Source organism: Pelodiscus sinensis, chromosome 5 (assembly GCF_052426305.1).
Source record: "Pelodiscus sinensis isolate ZL-2025 chromosome 5, ASM5242630v1, whole genome shotgun sequence".
Lineage (NCBI taxonomy): Eukaryota > Metazoa > Chordata > Testudines > Trionychidae > Pelodiscus > Pelodiscus sinensis.
In genome coordinates, this window is record NC_143056.1 from 30,035,431 (window position 1) to 30,051,853 (window position 16,423).

The 16,423-nt window shown below is 43.2% G+C and overlaps 1 protein-coding gene across 1 annotated transcript in view; it reads left to right on the forward strand.

The window, feature by feature from the left end:
- Window positions 1-16,423, forward strand: part of ITPK1 (inositol-tetrakisphosphate 1-kinase) — a 207,895-nt gene that overhangs the window by 105,359 nt on the left and 86,113 nt on the right. Inside the window, exon 3 of the mRNA XM_006133665.5 lies at window positions 219-344. Within this exon, the coding sequence (XP_006133727.1) occupies window positions 219-344 (126 nt within the window). The remainder of the gene's footprint in view (window positions 1-218; window positions 345-16,423) is intronic.

Genomic DNA, 16,423 nt, shown 5'->3' on the forward strand with positions numbered 1-16,423 from the left:
TAAAAATATATATATATTGCCTAGGGAATAGGTACTTTCCATGCATTTCTAATGGATGAAATTAAAAGAATACCCCAGTACATTTCAAATTAAATGCTACCAGTGATACCCAGAGAGGGAAAATACCTTTGATACAAAGAATTGAAAAGGGATGCTGGGGGAAGAGTTTGATCCTGGCTGTATTAATAAAAGTTTCTTTTTTGTATGACTTCTTCCAGCTTGACCTTACCAAACCAATCGAAGATCAGGGCCCACTGGACGTGATCTTACATAAGCTGACAGATGTCATCCTCGAAGCAGACCAAAATGACAGCCAGTCATTGGAGTTGGTTTACAGGTTCCAGGTGAGTGTCATTTTTCCCAAACCTTGTACACTTAAGGTGGAGACCAAAGCAGAGCAGGAGACTCTGGTTTTTAGTGTTGCCAATTTAAGCCTTTTCTGTGGAGAAGGGATACTAGACTAAAGCAGCTCTTTGTGTGTGGTGGCTGAACTACTGAGAGCTCTGGGAATAATGGCTTTATTGATTGGGACTAGATGCCATAGCTCTGGGTAGATTTTACATTGTGGAGTTAATCAATGCAATGCCCAATTCACCCCTAGCATTGTTCTTTCATCATCCTAGAAACATTGCTACAACCCCCAAAGAGAAGCATGTGTCTATAGGGATTTCCCAGATCCCTGAAGGCAGCCTTAGGCCCCAGACACACAACTTAACAATTCATCATGTGTCAGATTTTTCCCACTTCCAAGGAGTGCATAGAAATCTTCATCTGACTTGTCCTCAACCTATCCGTATTCAGGAAACCCTGGTGTTCTATATTCCTCTAGATTTAGGATTCACATAATGATCACAGAACTTCTGAAAAATTTTTCTTGTAGTGTTCTGTCTCCTGTTGAGGGGACACTTTAATTTATTTCTCTTTTGGAAGTTTACAATATCGGTCAGATATGCAGCAAAGTCACACAGACAACTTAACGATGAAAATTAACATCCAGAGAGCAGGTTTTTCCAAAGAGCTCCTCCCTTCAGTAATGTAAATACTGATGAGTTCATAGCTTTAAAAGGAATTGTTTCTAGCTGGTGACTTTGAGCAGTGAAACATATGTCTCTTTCAAAAAGATATGCAACATTCAACCTATAAATTGTTTTGTATGCTGTTGACATCAGCTTTAAAACCACAAACCACACAACTTTGGCTGCTTTTCTTAATGATTTACAGACTATTTCTGCTTCTCCTGGGTCCTTGGTCAAATTCTTACATTAAATAACAAGTTTGATTTGCAGAAATAGGCCCCTCCAGTTCTGATTCATTGAGGAGAAGATAAATATATATATATCAGAATAAGGGGAATGTCCATTACCTGTAGCACTTCAGATTTGTGGGATTTACTGAGAAGACGTTTGGAGATGGGGGAATATTTCAAATGCCTCTCCCTGGTACCTATACAGTACTGGAATTTCTCAAACATCAACTAATTCATTAATCTTCAAAACACCTATCCGAGGGAAATATTATCCCCATTCTGCAGACAGGGAAACTGAGACCTAGACAGCTTGAGATGTGCCCAATGCCACTCACTGAGTTAGTCAGAGCTGCGATCTGAAGTCACAAAGTCCCATGCTTATTCCTATATGTCATGTGGCCTTTCAATACACTAACTATTACATGTTGTAAAACAGTCCTGCAAAATGTGTGAGCTCCTGCTGAAGACTCAGAAAGTTGATGTATGGACTCAGCAATTGTTGCTGAGCTTAAGGAGTTGCAAAATTCAGTGTTTGGGTTTCTCTTCCTTCTCAGCATGTACATAGGCAACCTCAAATTGCAGAACCAAAAGTTCAGCCAAAAGACAACTACTCAAAGATAACTAATTAATAGTTGAAAACTTAAGCTGTAAGAAAAGACAGAGCATTTATGCCTTTGTAATTCCTAAGGGGAATGGAAGATCAGAGACAGTTTCCAGCATTAGGCTCTAGGAGAGATCTTCATCAGCTGCTGTGAAATCCACAAGAAAGAGAAAGTACTTGAAACTAAGCCATTTTTATTTAAACATCCACATGCATGTGTACATACATAAAAACTAGAAGATTTACCCAGTGTTGTTTGGGTCCTTAAATCAATTTTTGTTTTATGGAAAATAAAATGAAAGTGTGCATGCTTCATTTAAATCCTTGCTCTGTGGTGGGGCTGAGCAATAGGGATGTAAAATCCTGTTTAAAAATGTTAACCAGTTTAACAGGCTTGCCGCATCAACGCCACCAGCAGGGTACCACTGAGGCAGCCCCTGCCTGTGGCACTGTGGGCCCAGATGTGCTAGAGCAGCTCCCTGCCCACAGCATGCCATGGGAGGCTGCTCTAGCCAGGCCGGGCAGGGACCTCCACACTGCAGATTAACCGGTTACCCTAGTAAGCATGCCAGTAAAACAATGCTTACTGGGTAACTGGTTACTCCCTCACATCTCTACTGGGTCTGTATTCAGGCTGCTCTGGGCAGAGAGGACTACCCCATCCTCTCTCACTGCAGCAACTTGGGGCCAGATGAGAAGCACCTCACCCTGGCCACTGCAGCTCCAGTGGGCACAGTTGGGGAAAAGGTGCATATCCCTTGGCTGGGGGAGGTCTAGGTTCATCTGTCCCCCGCGCACCCCAGCCAGAGTGAGGAATGCAGCAAACTATGCACTTTCCCCTAGGGGAATAGCCAGCAATGTTCCCATAGGAATCAGGGAGAGGGGAAGCTTCAGCCCGCCCTGCCACCCCCTGCCCTTGAAGAACATCTGTAGGGTGGAAGGTTTAGGACTAGGGCAATTCTGGAGGGAGGCGCGCCGTATCCTCAGCCAACCCCTTTTACCTGCCTCGTGATTCTGTCTCTCTTCTGTATGGCTTTCTGAGAAGCTATCCCATTGCAGGCACAACCCATTTTCGTACCACAATCAAACCCCCCTTACCTTGCTTTAAGTTATAAGAGGAAGCTTTATATCGAATTTTAGGGTCCTAGCTCTTATTGTTCAGGAAGAGTTCTTGAAAAAAATGGATGGGCAGACAAACTTTCAAATATACAGTAGATTTTGATGCATTACTTGTTCTCTTCACTGTTTTTTTTTAATACATATATAATAAATACTGCAGTTTAGATGTATACCTAATTTTCTTTGGAAACAAGTAATGGTTGGCCATGATATTAAATTAAGTTACTGTCTTGCAGCTCCTGTTCTCTACATTTCTGCTGCTGAGACTGTATCACTAACACAAACTTCTTTTGGGGGACCACCAAGAGGAAAGTCAGTTAAATAAACAAAACCCATTCCAATTAGCATCTGTAATCCAGTTTTTTTTATTCCTAAACCAGAACTCATGAGTGATGTTCTTGTACACACTTTGATTTTTTTTTGTTTAGTGAGCTCAGTGTATTTGATAGTTTAGCTCTTAAATAAGACAGTTGCTAATTGTTGGGTTTTGAAAGGAAGGGCACCATGAATATAAATATGGGAGAAACTTTTTCTTAAGTCTGACATCTAAATACCATCATTAAGGATTCATTATCAATAAACAAAGGAATAGGCACTCTGTTATTAATGTGGAGACTGAGAAGTTAATGGGGTGCTCTCTTATATATGTGACTTGTGTGCTGTAGAGCTGGGGTTAGGATGAAGTGACATCTTCATAATGAAGCCCTTTCTTTAGTTGATTTGTTATATGCCTAGTGGTATTTTTAACAGTGTTCTAGTGTATCTTGTTACCTTGTTTTTTCCATTGGAATAACTATTTTTTAATAAAATCCCTTTCTAGCCCTTGTGGCTATTGTCCATATAAATGTTTTCTTAGGAAACTGCCAGTGGAAGTGATATGACTCATTCATTCAGAATACATTTAATCTTTGGTCATTTCCAGAATATAAACTGTGGATTGGCTCCATGACCAGTTAGTTTCTTGCTGCCTCTTGTTCTTGTTACTTGACCACATTTTTTAAAATGCCACCTGATGTCACTGCTCCTCAGTTACCCTGCTCTATCCGTTTTCTATCTCGTTTGCCATCCTTTCCCTTCCCACCTTGCTAAAGAAGGCAGTGAACTGTGTGCTATCTTCACTAGAGAGAGGGCAGACTTCCAGAGGGTGGACTGAGCACTCCCCACCTGTTAGTGTGCTAAAGCACATTAGGCTGGAAACCTGACTCCTAGTGTTAGTTGTAAATTACTTTTTGGTTTATGTCTTAATGACAGACTTGCATGTTGCTCAGACTACACTGCAGCCTTTGCTGTGCTGTGCTGTGTGTGTGTGTGTGTGTGTGTGTGTGTGTGTGTGTGTGTGTGTGTGTGTGTGTGTGTGTGTGTGTGTGTGTGTGTGTGTGTGTGTGTGTGTGTGTGTGTGTGTGTGTGTGTGTGTGTGTGTGTGTGTGTGTGTGAGAGAGAGAGAGAGACACACACACACACACTATTACTTTGTGGATAGTTTAAGAAATTAGGGCTCAGTGTACTGTTTTAAATAATTTAATATTTGTTCATGGTACAGTTAAGAACCAATAGGTATATTGCTCCTGTCCTAGCACAGTAAGTGGGGATATATATACTCAGTAGTGTCTGATCTGTTTGCAGAGCTGCATGACTTCAGCTTGGTAGCAGCTAAAAGATGGTTGCATTCAGAGCCTCTGTTCTGCAGCTGTATGCCACTGGGACTTTGCATTTATATATCTGCAATCGGCTGCCTATTATTCATATGAATGCCTTATGATCGCTTTGTTTCATTCCTAAATTTACTACACTGTTAAATTACGTTCTGGAGTAAAGTTCTCTGCTCAGAACTGTGTATCTGTATGAGGGAAGTTTCTTTTCCCTCATCATTGGCTCCTTCTTTCCAGGCTGTGTTTGGACCATTAATATCCAGCATCTATGATCAGTGTTCCCTTTAATTTTTCCCACCATTGAGTGGAATTAATTTTCTTATGTGCACCAATGTGGAGGTGATATGCAACACGTGACTTTCATATTGGTGCACATAACAAAATTAACATGGCCCTAGGATGGGGCTGGGATAGAGGGTTGGCGTGCAAAGGCTCTGGCTGGGGTTGCAGGCTTTGGTGTGGGTTGTGGATGAGGGGCTTGGACTGTAGGAGGATGTGTGAGCTCTGGGTGTGGGTTGGGTGCAGGTGGGATGTGGGCTCTGGGCTAGGGGTGTTGGGATACAGGAGGGTGCTCAGGGCTGGGGGACACTCAGAGTGGGGCAGAGTGTTGGGGCTTGGGCTTACCCAGGCAGCTCCCTGCTGGGGATAATTAGGAGGGGCCCTTTCCCGCCTGCTGCAGCAGCTTGGTGCTGGGACTGGCGGAGAGGGGGACTCTTCGTTGTCCTCCGCAGCTTCAGGACTTTCTCGTGCAGAGACTCAGTGCCGCAGCAGGAGCCTTAATAGGAAGCTGTGTGGCCGGGGGGTACGCATCTTAGAGGGAACTTAGCTTATGATTACATATCTCATAGGCTAGTTAAGTCCTCCTTCGTAAAACCTGGGAATAACTTGCCATGAACCCTTCCAAAGACACCTATAAATGGTATCCTGTGCCCTGAGATTATTCTACAGCACTTCCTATCTCTACATTTGGGATGCTAGTCATCCACCATTTTACTTTTCCCAGTGGTCCATGTGTTCTTAAACATCTCTCTAGAGCAGGTGTAGGCAAAAGGGCCTCGGTGGGCCAGAACCGGCCCGCCAAGTAGGTTGATCTGGCCCATAGAGGTCCTGCTGTTCCCGTACCCACAGGTCAATCAGGGCCTAGGGATGGGGGCGCGTGCGCTGCTTAGTCAACCCTTGCAGCTGACTCTAAGCACTGCATGCCGGAGGGAGCAAGAGACATCGCGTTCCCCCTGCCCCCAGGCCAATCAGGACTTGGAGGTGAGGGGAGCTCACAAAGTCTCCTCCCTCCCTGCAAGTGGCTCGGTGATTAGAGTCAATCACCAGCTGCTGCTCAGCTGGCAGGTTGACTCTAAGTGCAGTGCTCCCTTGCAGGGTGGGGGCAGACTTTGCATGCGCTCCCAGGCCCTGATTGACTTGGGGGCAGGAGGGGAGTGTACGAAGTCTCCTCCCACTGCCAGGGGACCAGGCGTCTAGAGGGAATGGCCAGCTGTTCAGAACAGCTGGTGGTTCTCTGGGGCAGGGTCAGTCTTCTACTCCTCCACCCACAGACCAATCAGGGTCTGTGGTTCAGGCAACACGGAAGTGTCCTGGCCCCACCCTTTCTGCCTTAGCCCCTCGCCCCTTCTGGGTCATCCGGGGGCCACTTCAAATTTTTTTGAAGTAGCCCCTAGTCAGAACTTATTGCCCACCCCTGCTCTAGAGCAGCAATAGGCAACCTATGGTAGTGAGTGGGCCACTTCACACTCCTTCATCTCAGTGTGCTGCAAGATTGAAATCAGCCATGTGCTCTTACTGTGACCCCAAGAATAAAATTAAATACATTGCACTTGATTCTCCTTCTTTATCACACAGTGATCCATTATTAGGGGCATAAAGAAATGGAAGGAGACACGGCTCTCACAATGTTGTGTGCAGTCAGCATGCACCTCACACATGCTGTTACTTTAAATGTGCATCACTTCTCCTTTTGCTAGGGACTGCTTGGCTCTACTGTCGGATTTGGGCTCCATTCCTTCCCTCAACCCACGCCCAGCCTTTTCCTTGCCTTCTTCCCTGAGCATGCCCCATCTCTTCTCCTCCCCTTCCCTCCCAGCATTTCCAGAGTGTGCTGCTGATTTGCTGCCTGTCCCTGCTTTTCCCCCTTCCTCCCAGAGACTGAATGCCTTGAATCAGCTGATTTACAACACTCCGGACATGCTGGGAGGGAGGGGGAAGAGTAGGTATGTGTGGGGCCTCCACACACAAGAGGAGTTGGAGGAAGGAGTCAGAGAGGGGCAGGGAACCCTGATGGGCTGCATGCAGGCCGCAGGTGGTTCCCCACTGCTCTGGAGGTTAGGACAGAGAGAGGAGACCTTTCCTGCTCTCTGCAATGTGTCTTGGTTCACGTTCCCCCACGCTTCCCCTCACCCCAATATGTATGCCTAAGGATTTCTTTGCAGTTTGCTGTGTCCCTTATTGACTTGTCCTTAATATCATGCACAATGTAAAGTAATAGGTGACTTCTCATATTACGGACTGTAACAGAAGATGCATTTGAGTTATGATTATTGATAGGTAGATGTGAGGACACCATCAGCGATTACAGCAAGATATATGCAAAGTATCAATGAAACACTGGCTATGGGATGTGGAACTTAACCTCAGGTTCTTATTTGTGGGATTTGTATCATTATGATTTACTCTTGTGCTGTATAGACATCTGTGCTATTCATTTCCATTAGTTCTTTTCATTGCCTGTCTCTGACAACGCTGTATTTTTCTGATGGGGCAGAGAGTAGAATGACAGTCTAAGTTTGGTGATCTTAATCTAACTTCAGTTTGTATTTGAGGACCAGGACAAAACATAGCCCAGAGGGTAGATAACATACTTAGAAGTTAAGGCTCCTCTAGGTCTGCCTCTGTATTGCCATGTGATATTGCTGTCACTGCTTTTCTATTCCTCAGTTTACTCATCTGTAAAATGCATTTAATATTCACATCATTGCTACTGAGGTTTAATTGATTGTAGAATTCTTTGAAATCTTTGAAAGCAACACCATGAAATGACAAAACAATATTGTGATCATTATTTAATCTAAAATAGTCTGATAAATCTGACACAATTTGCCATGATAGTCTGAATAAGTATTGTCAAGTGCTATTGAAAGAAATCTGGTACTCACTCCCATAATTGGAGGATTATGCCAGCACAACAATCAATTATGCCCTTTGCTCACCAGCTGACATATTAACCAATAATGAGACTTGTTTACCCAGGCTATGTATAGTTAGAAAATGCTCTTTAAGCAATAACATTTTATATTCGGTATTCAAACCAGATATTAGAGACCGAGGGAAATCTCATTGAATACCTTCCTCAGTCAGATGAAGTATAAAATCCACAAACTGTTAGCCTCCTATGTTGGGATTTAATATATAAGATTGGTTGATTGAGCTACTTTGCTTGGAGCTTTATAAGCTGATGAAAAGCACAATTGAAATATGTAATATTGTATTACGTAAAACCAGATTGGCAGGAATGAGCAGCTAGTGTAACATGCACCTAATAGGGTTCTATCTCTTTAAGAGACTCCTGTGGGGGAGGTAGGAGTGAGGTTGAGTGTTACTGTGGCTGGGCAGATTTAGTACTCCACACCCAGGCTACGTCTAGACTACGAGCCTCTTGCGGAAGAGCAAATGCAAATGGAGCGCTCATTTGCATGAGGAAGAACAGCTCTTGCACAAAAGAGGGGTTTTGTGCAAAAAGGAGCTGTCTACACAGTGTGTGTTTGTGCAAAAACCACTTGCACAAAAGGGATCCGAGGAGGAAATGCGAATGAGAGTGCAACATATGCAAATGAGCGCTCCATTTGCATTTCCTCTTGCAGAAGAGGATCGTAATATAGCCCCAGAAGCTTTGGAGTGTGGTAGTTTGGGGTCAGACTCCATGAGCAAGCAGGCGAGCAGCTGCTTTTTTAAGGGCCTTGTGCCCTGTGTGAGCTGGGAGAAGCTGAGCCAGCAGAAAAGAACAGGACTGTTGTCCCTCACTCTGCAGCACTTTGCAGTAGTTAACTGACTGGTTAATCAGCTGGCTGTATGGCAATGATATCCACAGGAGAGAAACAGTCTGCCTGGACTCCAGCTGTGGATTCCCTACAAGCAAGTGGAGAGATGGTTCAGACTCAGTATGTGGTACAGATTTGATGATCAGAGGCACAAACTGAGACTTTGGTGAATTAAAGCTAAGCTTTTGGGATCTCTGATTGTGTTTGCATGGACTGAATTGTTCAAATTTTACTTTGTTTTCTCTTTCCTTATGTTTACTATAACTGTGAACAATATCTGTGAGTTACAAAATAGCTGTGTTATGTTGTAAGAATTAGATTGTTTCTTCGTTAAGATTTCATAAAGTTATTCAATTAAATTCATTTCTTTAGTTTATTTTGGAGCTTGAATATAGGGAGGCTGACACTGGGTAATCCTTGCAGAAATTCCTTAGACTGAACTCTGGATCTCCAGTACTTTATGTGGGATTGGAGGGGGTTGGGGGGTTTAGAGACTGGAAAAGAGCAGTGAAGTCCAGCCCACCCAAGGTTACACCAGGGCATGTAGTCAATTAGTGTGCTGGATTAGCATCTCTAGAGTTTATACCCTAGTTTGTCACTGGGGGTCTCCTTCTCCGCTGTTTGTGTACTTCACCTAATTGCTGTACAGATTTGCTCTATTCACAGTGATTAACCATCTCTAAAAGTGTTCCAGGAGGCTTCCTCAGCTTGGACTGAGCTGCATTGACCCAGCTGTGTGTAGACACTTGCGAAATGTTTGGCTCTAGTTACTGCCTTTGAGGCCTTCATTTTTAAGACCATTAAATTTGACCCCAAATAAAAATAATAGTGAAAAAAACAAATGTATGAAAGGAGCTCACTGTCCTGTCCTCTTCCCCTGATGTCATTTCTTGGTCATTCAGGAAAGTATTGTATCATTCAGGAAAGTGAGCAAAGCAGTGTGACCTAGCCAATACGGCACTGAACTGAAACTCGGGATACGTGGGTTCATTTCCCATGGCTTGGCCATTGCTTGCTTGAGTGACCTCCGGCAAGTCAACTTTGTATAGATCAGTGGTTCCCAAACTTTTCGGCATCACGCCTCCCTTTTGATTTTCCTTGGCTTTTCTCTTGAGTTTCCATGGCTATGGACACGGTAGATAAACAAAGCAGAACAGGCTCATCATTGGCTTATCTGGGTGGACCCACAGTCCCCTCAGAGAAACGCTGATCTATGCTGAGATGATGGTGACCTGAGTCATCTGAAGAAGTGGGCTGTGCCCACGAAAGCTCATGATACCATCTTCATGTTTTGTTAGTCTATAAAGTGCTACCAGACCACTTATTGTTTTTTTCTGTAACAGACTAACTCAGCTACCCCTGAAGTTCCTTACCAGAGTGTTGTTCTTTTAAGATATCTGAAAGTATGTTGCACACCTCATCTCTCTCAGAATTTTGGAAGGCATTTCATACTCTTAAACCTTGGATTGCATGCTGTAGCTATCTTTTTTGCTTTCATAGATTTGAAAAAAATTCATTCTTAAAATGAACATGTGCTGGGTTATCATCTGAGACTACTATAATATGAAATGTCAGGATGTGGGTAAAACAGAGCAGGAGACATATGGTTCTTCCCCAAAGAATTCAATCACAAATTTAATTAATGTATTATTTTTGTAAACAGCATCATCAGCATGGAAACACATCCTCTGAAATGGTGGCCAAAGCATGCAGAGGCATGCAAATGTTTAGCTTACCTGCCAATAAATACCTTGTAATGCCGATTACAAAAGTGCTATGCGAACACCTGTCCTCTCTTTCTGGTGTAAGGGAGCAGTATCTCCCATCAATGTAAACAGATGTATTTTTGTTAATGATTGGCAAAACAAGAAGTAGGACTGAGTAGACTTGTAGGCTCTGAAGTTTTATATTATTTTGTTTTTGAGTGCAGTTACTTACACTTTCATGGCAAAGAGACTGCATTTCAGTACTTGTATGAGGTGAATTAAAAAACCCACTTTGTCACATGCATTGGAGTGGAAATTAGAGGCAAGAATATATATATCTGCTTCTGTAGTTTCCACTCCAGTACATCTGACCAAATGGTTCTTGCCCATGAAAGCTTATGCCTGAATAAATCTGTTAGTCTTTAAATTACCCCAGGATTCCGTATTATTTTTGCCGATACAGATTAACTTGGCTACCCATTGAGACCAATAAATTTTGGTTGACATTTGATAGTTTAACAGTGTTATTAATCTCATTTTTAAAATCACTATTAAACTTTGAGTTAATTGTGATTAATTGACAGTCCTAATGTAAATGTTAACATCTTTTTGATCTCTGAATTAATAAAATATAGCAATACACAGGAACTGTTTGGTTACATTGTCAGCCTCTTACAATGAATACATAAACTCACAAGCATTATGTTCTCATGTCTCTAAAGGGTTGAATCAGGGTCAATTTGCTTGGTAGTTGTGTAACCCTTTCAGGTCCTGTGTCTTCACTGTCTGCCTGCCTTATTTAAAACTGTATATAAGTATGCTGTGTGGATGGGTCTGTCGCTACAGTTTCTTAGGAGGAGTATGGTCAGATCTCAGTTGTAAATTGCCCTCCACTGTGTTAAATCATAGGACTGGAAGGTATCTTGAGAGGTCATCAAGTCCTGTCCTTGGACAGGACTTGATGAGGATTGACAATCTAATGATGAGAGTTGATTACATAATATCTACCCATCCTGAAATAAGAACCTGATCCAGGGTCCAATGAACATCTTGGCCAAAGAAGTCCTTTCCTTTGGCTAGGTTTGTATCAGGCCTTTCATTCTGGGAGGGTAGAGATCACTAGGAAATCGTCACTCCCAATTAATTTTGCATTCAAGCTTTAGAGCAAAGATGTGTGTGAGAACTAAAATGTTGGGGTGTGTGCGGGTGGGGGTGCAGGGCTTATGGCAGGAGGCTGGGGAGGTGCAGGAGTTTGGGAATGTGGAGGTATGAGGGGCTCAGGGCAAGGGGGTTCAGGTGTTTTATGGGCTCAGGTTTGGGGTGGGGTGAGGTGGGGGCTCAGGATTGTTATGATGCTGCGGCCAGATGGTGACTTAGCCCCAATTGGGGGCTTGTTGGCCTGGCTTCGTTTTTAAATAAAGTAAAATATGTCAAAACACAAAAGGTTTCAACATTGTATTTATTTATGGCAGGAGTGGGGAACCTTTTTTTAGTTGGGGACCACACGAGTGAAAAGTAAAAAAGAAACATGATGACAGGAGCATGATGGGGTGAAGGACAGGGAGGACTGAGGTTCAAGGCCTTAGGCCCAGATTTACTTTTCTGAGGTTCCAGGGTTATTGGATTTTGTGGGCCTCCCTAGGCTCTGGGGTGGGGCCAAAAATGAAGGGTTAAATGTGCAGGATAAGACTGCCAGTGACTGGGATAGGGATGGGGGTGCAGGATCTGGGCGGGAGGTGGGGTGCAGTAGCAAGCTGGGGGCAAGGTGTGGCTGGGGGAGGGGGCAGGAGTGGGCTGGAGGGTTGGGGGTCTCGGCAGGGATGCGAGTGAAGGGGTGGGGGTGCAGGGACTGCATATGAGGGAATGGGAGGCCTACTTTCTTTCTTTCAGGTCACATCACTGCCTTAAGTTGCTCCCATTTGCCAGATTCTGGTCAATGGGAGCAAAGGGGAAGCCTCCAGAACGTGCACCCAGTGAGGCATTTCCCCCAGTTGGGGGAAAGAGAACAGCTGCATGCAGAGCGATTTTTGACTCCACTTGTTGCCTGCATACTGGATCTGGCAGGGAGGCTTTGGGCTTTCTCTCACTGCCCCAAGTGAAAATAGATCAAAGTTAGTTACTAAATTGAAAAGAAAACATGGTCACTCTTAATTCACTTAAGTGTTTTTTTTTAATTGCAAGTAGATTCTAACCCTAAAGAGCTTTTCTTGTTCTAGATATCCACTTCAGGTCACAGATGATCTTTTGCTTGGACCTGGGTCCCCAGCCCTCTTCAGAGTGTCACAACAGCTGAAGATAGATCTGATAGCTTACCATTGCTTAAATAAATAGTCTTCCCAGGGTGGAAGTCTTTTGTTCTACATTCTCCCTTCCATGGAAAACTACCTGGGTCAAAAAATGGAATCCCAGTATCTGGTAGTATGGTCACAAATCTTACTAGTCCAATCGCTTTGGGACTTGCAGGACTGTTTACAAGTCATTACATTAATCACCCAGCCATTAAGGCTTCTGGAGCACCTGGTTATGGCTCTCATGAGAACATTTAAATTATAAAGAGTCTCATATTTCATATTTCTAACTTTACATACAAGAATGTATACATGCACCAAAATAGGATATACAGAGCCAGCAGATTGTAACCTTAAAATCTATAGTTACATGAAGTATTGTTTGAAGTGCCTCCAAGTTTTGCATATTATGGCAGAGCTCTGGCTGTACCTCCTGGGTCCCACACTTCCTGGTGGATTTTTAGGGTGCCTCAGAAGATTTTGTTGGCCCTCCCACTGCCTCTTGTCTTTCCCAGAGGTGATGGTCCCCCTTAAAGAACCATTCTCACTACAGGCAAGTCACTAGCTTGGGGGGAATCCCTTCTGTGTCCTAGGTGCCCCCTTTTTCTCCGGTGGCAGCCCACCAGGCATGGGAAGGGTTGGGAGAATCCAGTCTTGCCCACTTACTTTGGGTTCTGGCCCAAGGCCCTAGGTAGCAGCCACTAATGCAGCTCTTGCCCTTATCCCGAAAGAATATCAGCCTCTCCCCGGGCCACTTCCCCAATACTTCCACAGTAGCTTTACTAAGGTGCCAGGAGAAATCTCTCCTCCACTCTGCACTTCCTCTTCTCTGGTCCATCACTCTTCCCCTTTTCCCTCTCCCTTACCTGAGGAGAAGCTTTTTATAGTGGCCAAGCAGGCCTTAACTAGCAGCAGATCTCAGATTAGCCTGCTGCTTCAGGCCGGCTCTTAATGAGTCTCAGGTGTCTGCCTGTCTTAGTTGCTGAGCAGCCGTCTCTGACAGCCTATGCAGGGAACAGAAACCCATTCACCCAACTCCCAGTGTATCTGCCCTCCACCTAACTCTTGCAGCCTGCTGCTATTGGTCTGCCACAATATTCATAAGCCAGTTTTCATAAAACATAAGGTGAACCTTCAGGGCTCAATCTTGCAAATATGTATGTGCATGAGTATCTCACGTGTATTTGCAGGATTATGGTATTCAAGTGCCTAAAGATGCAGATCCAGTAAGAAATAGGCACTTACATTTTTGAAATCTTGGTAGGTGCTTAGCTACATCTTTAGGTAGGCACCTAATTTTTTTTTCAGATCTTTTCTTGACTGGCTATTCTAGGGGAAAACAGCATAACTCACAAGGTTGCTGTCGAATGCACTGTGAACCACATAATCAGAGAATTTTTTTCTTGAAATTGTCTAGTTATCTCAGATATTTCTTATAATCCCAATATGTTAAAAAAAATTTAAGGTTGCTCAAAAAGCAAAATCAAAGTGTCTCCATGTGAGTGTGAAGACTGAAGGAAGTACAGCAGAGGAGGAGAGCTTGAGCACAAGACAGGGAGGCAGGAACTCCTGTGTTTGTCCCGAGTCTGTTGTTAACTTTTTCATGGTGTTAGGCAAATTCCAAAGCATGGCTACATCCATTTCCCCTTTTGTAAAATGCTGATATATTTCACAAGCGTGTAATTAAGAATAAAGCTTGTGAAAATGGGAAAACACCAAGTGGTATTGCTGCTAATGGTTTATGTATATGTTATATAGGGGGATTATGTAAAACTAAAGTTACCCAGATGAAATAAATGGCTTATCCACCATCTCTTAGTATCTAATAACTGATATCCCAGATCTTTTAAAACAGATAGTGGCTAATCCTCCTGTTACCTTTTCAGATAAGATACCAAGCAGGTTGCCAGGTGTCCGGTATTGGCCCGGACAGTCCAGTATTTGTGGCTTCTGTCCAGGGGGAAAAAAAAGAAAATGTAAAATATTGGGAGATTCTTCCCCTTCCGTGTCTGGTGGGGGGAGAGGGGAAGCATGGTGATTTAAAGGCACCATGATGCTTTTTTTTGGTGTGTGGGGTTTGGTTTGTTTGTGGGTTTGGGTATTTTTGTTTTTTGTTTTTGGTTCAACAACTCTGTTCCCCCGTTTGTGGGATTTTTTTTCTCAAACAATTTTTTTCCCCGCCATGCTTGGTATTTTTTGTGCAACTGTCTGACAACCCTAGATACCAAGCAATCTTAGCCTGCCTCTTCTCCTTCTCCCACCTACACATATGAAGCTGAATAAGCATTTCTTCCCAAGCCTTCTGTTATAGAGCTAGAAATAGTGGGTCTCTTTGCATTCCAGTTTCCTTGTTGGTCTCCTGCCAGCAGCAAGCTTGGTACAGAGCGTAACTAAATGTGAGGCCTGAGATCTAAACAAAGGAGGATCTGCTCAGAAGTCCTTGTTTCTTCTTGTTTGTTTTTTGTTTTGTCAAAGATTGGAACAAGGAAATCTAACACGTCTGGGTCATGCTGAATTCCAGCCCAGGGATGGAGCCCTTTCAAAATATTGTTAAAAAACCTAAATCTCCTCCAGGTTGGTGCTTGGCCACTGGTCTGCTGTTGGTAATAAGCTTTTGGTAAAGCACAGAGAAGGAAAGGGCAAGATCATTTTGTATAGATGAGCTGAGAAGACTGTTGGACACACCAAGCTATTGATCTATTGGGAACCGTTCCTTTTCCTTCCCTTCATGTGTTTCCTTTTTTGAAGCTCATGTGTGATAGTAGCTGATGTGCTCCTGACATTTTCCCATTTGTCACGCCTGCATGTTTTATTAAAATTGGCTTATGAATATGTATACATCAAAGATGCTTTATGTGAAACAAGTCATATATGATTAAAGTTACTATTTGATGAATCTGTAAATCTTTTTTTGCATGTATCATTCTTCTATGTAAAGTTTGAAATATGAAGTGTGAATCTGGCTTTAATTTTAAATGTGCTAATAAGGGCCATTGGTGATACTTTGGGAGCTTAATGGTTCAGTACTCAAACCGATGACCCATGAATGGCTTTTTTTCCTGTAATCCCAACCTGTGGTTGGTCCTAGAAAGACATGTGGACCATGCCATCTGGTACTCAAATCAATTTTGAATCTTGTATTTTTGCATGAGTATGGAGATACTGCACAAAGGTTTCCTGCCCTGGGGGGAAAATCTATTTAAGGAATGGAAAGCAATCGGGTCTTTGTCTTCAGCTGGCCTTTGAAACTGCCTCACTTATTCTAAGAGGATATTTATATATGAAGAAATCTGAAAACAAAGACCTCTAAAGAGCTCTGAAAAGCTGTAGATCTAGATCAGGGTAAAGATAATCTGTGCGTGGAAGTATTTTACCTGAGATGAGAACAATTATTTACCTTAAAAATTCACATGTAACAAGTTTCTTACTGGATTAGGTCTTTTGTTTATTTACTTACTTTGGTCTGCTTTCACATGCTATCACTTAAATCCTACTTTTTTAAACTTAATAAAAACACTTGTTTACTATCAAGCCCAGTATAACTAATTAGTATGGGGGGGGGGAGGGAGAGATCAGCTGCTTTGCATATCTCTTTCATTGTTAAAGGGAAGGGAGTATCTTTATGAGCTTTCTCTGTGTAAAACTTTTACAAAGGGTAAGACAGATTTGTTGGGGATTTTGGTCCCTTTTGGAGGCTGGTTTCCTGGGCACGATCAGCAGCCTTATAGCTGAGCCTTCCTGGAACTGCGCTGGTTCAGTCTCTGGGTT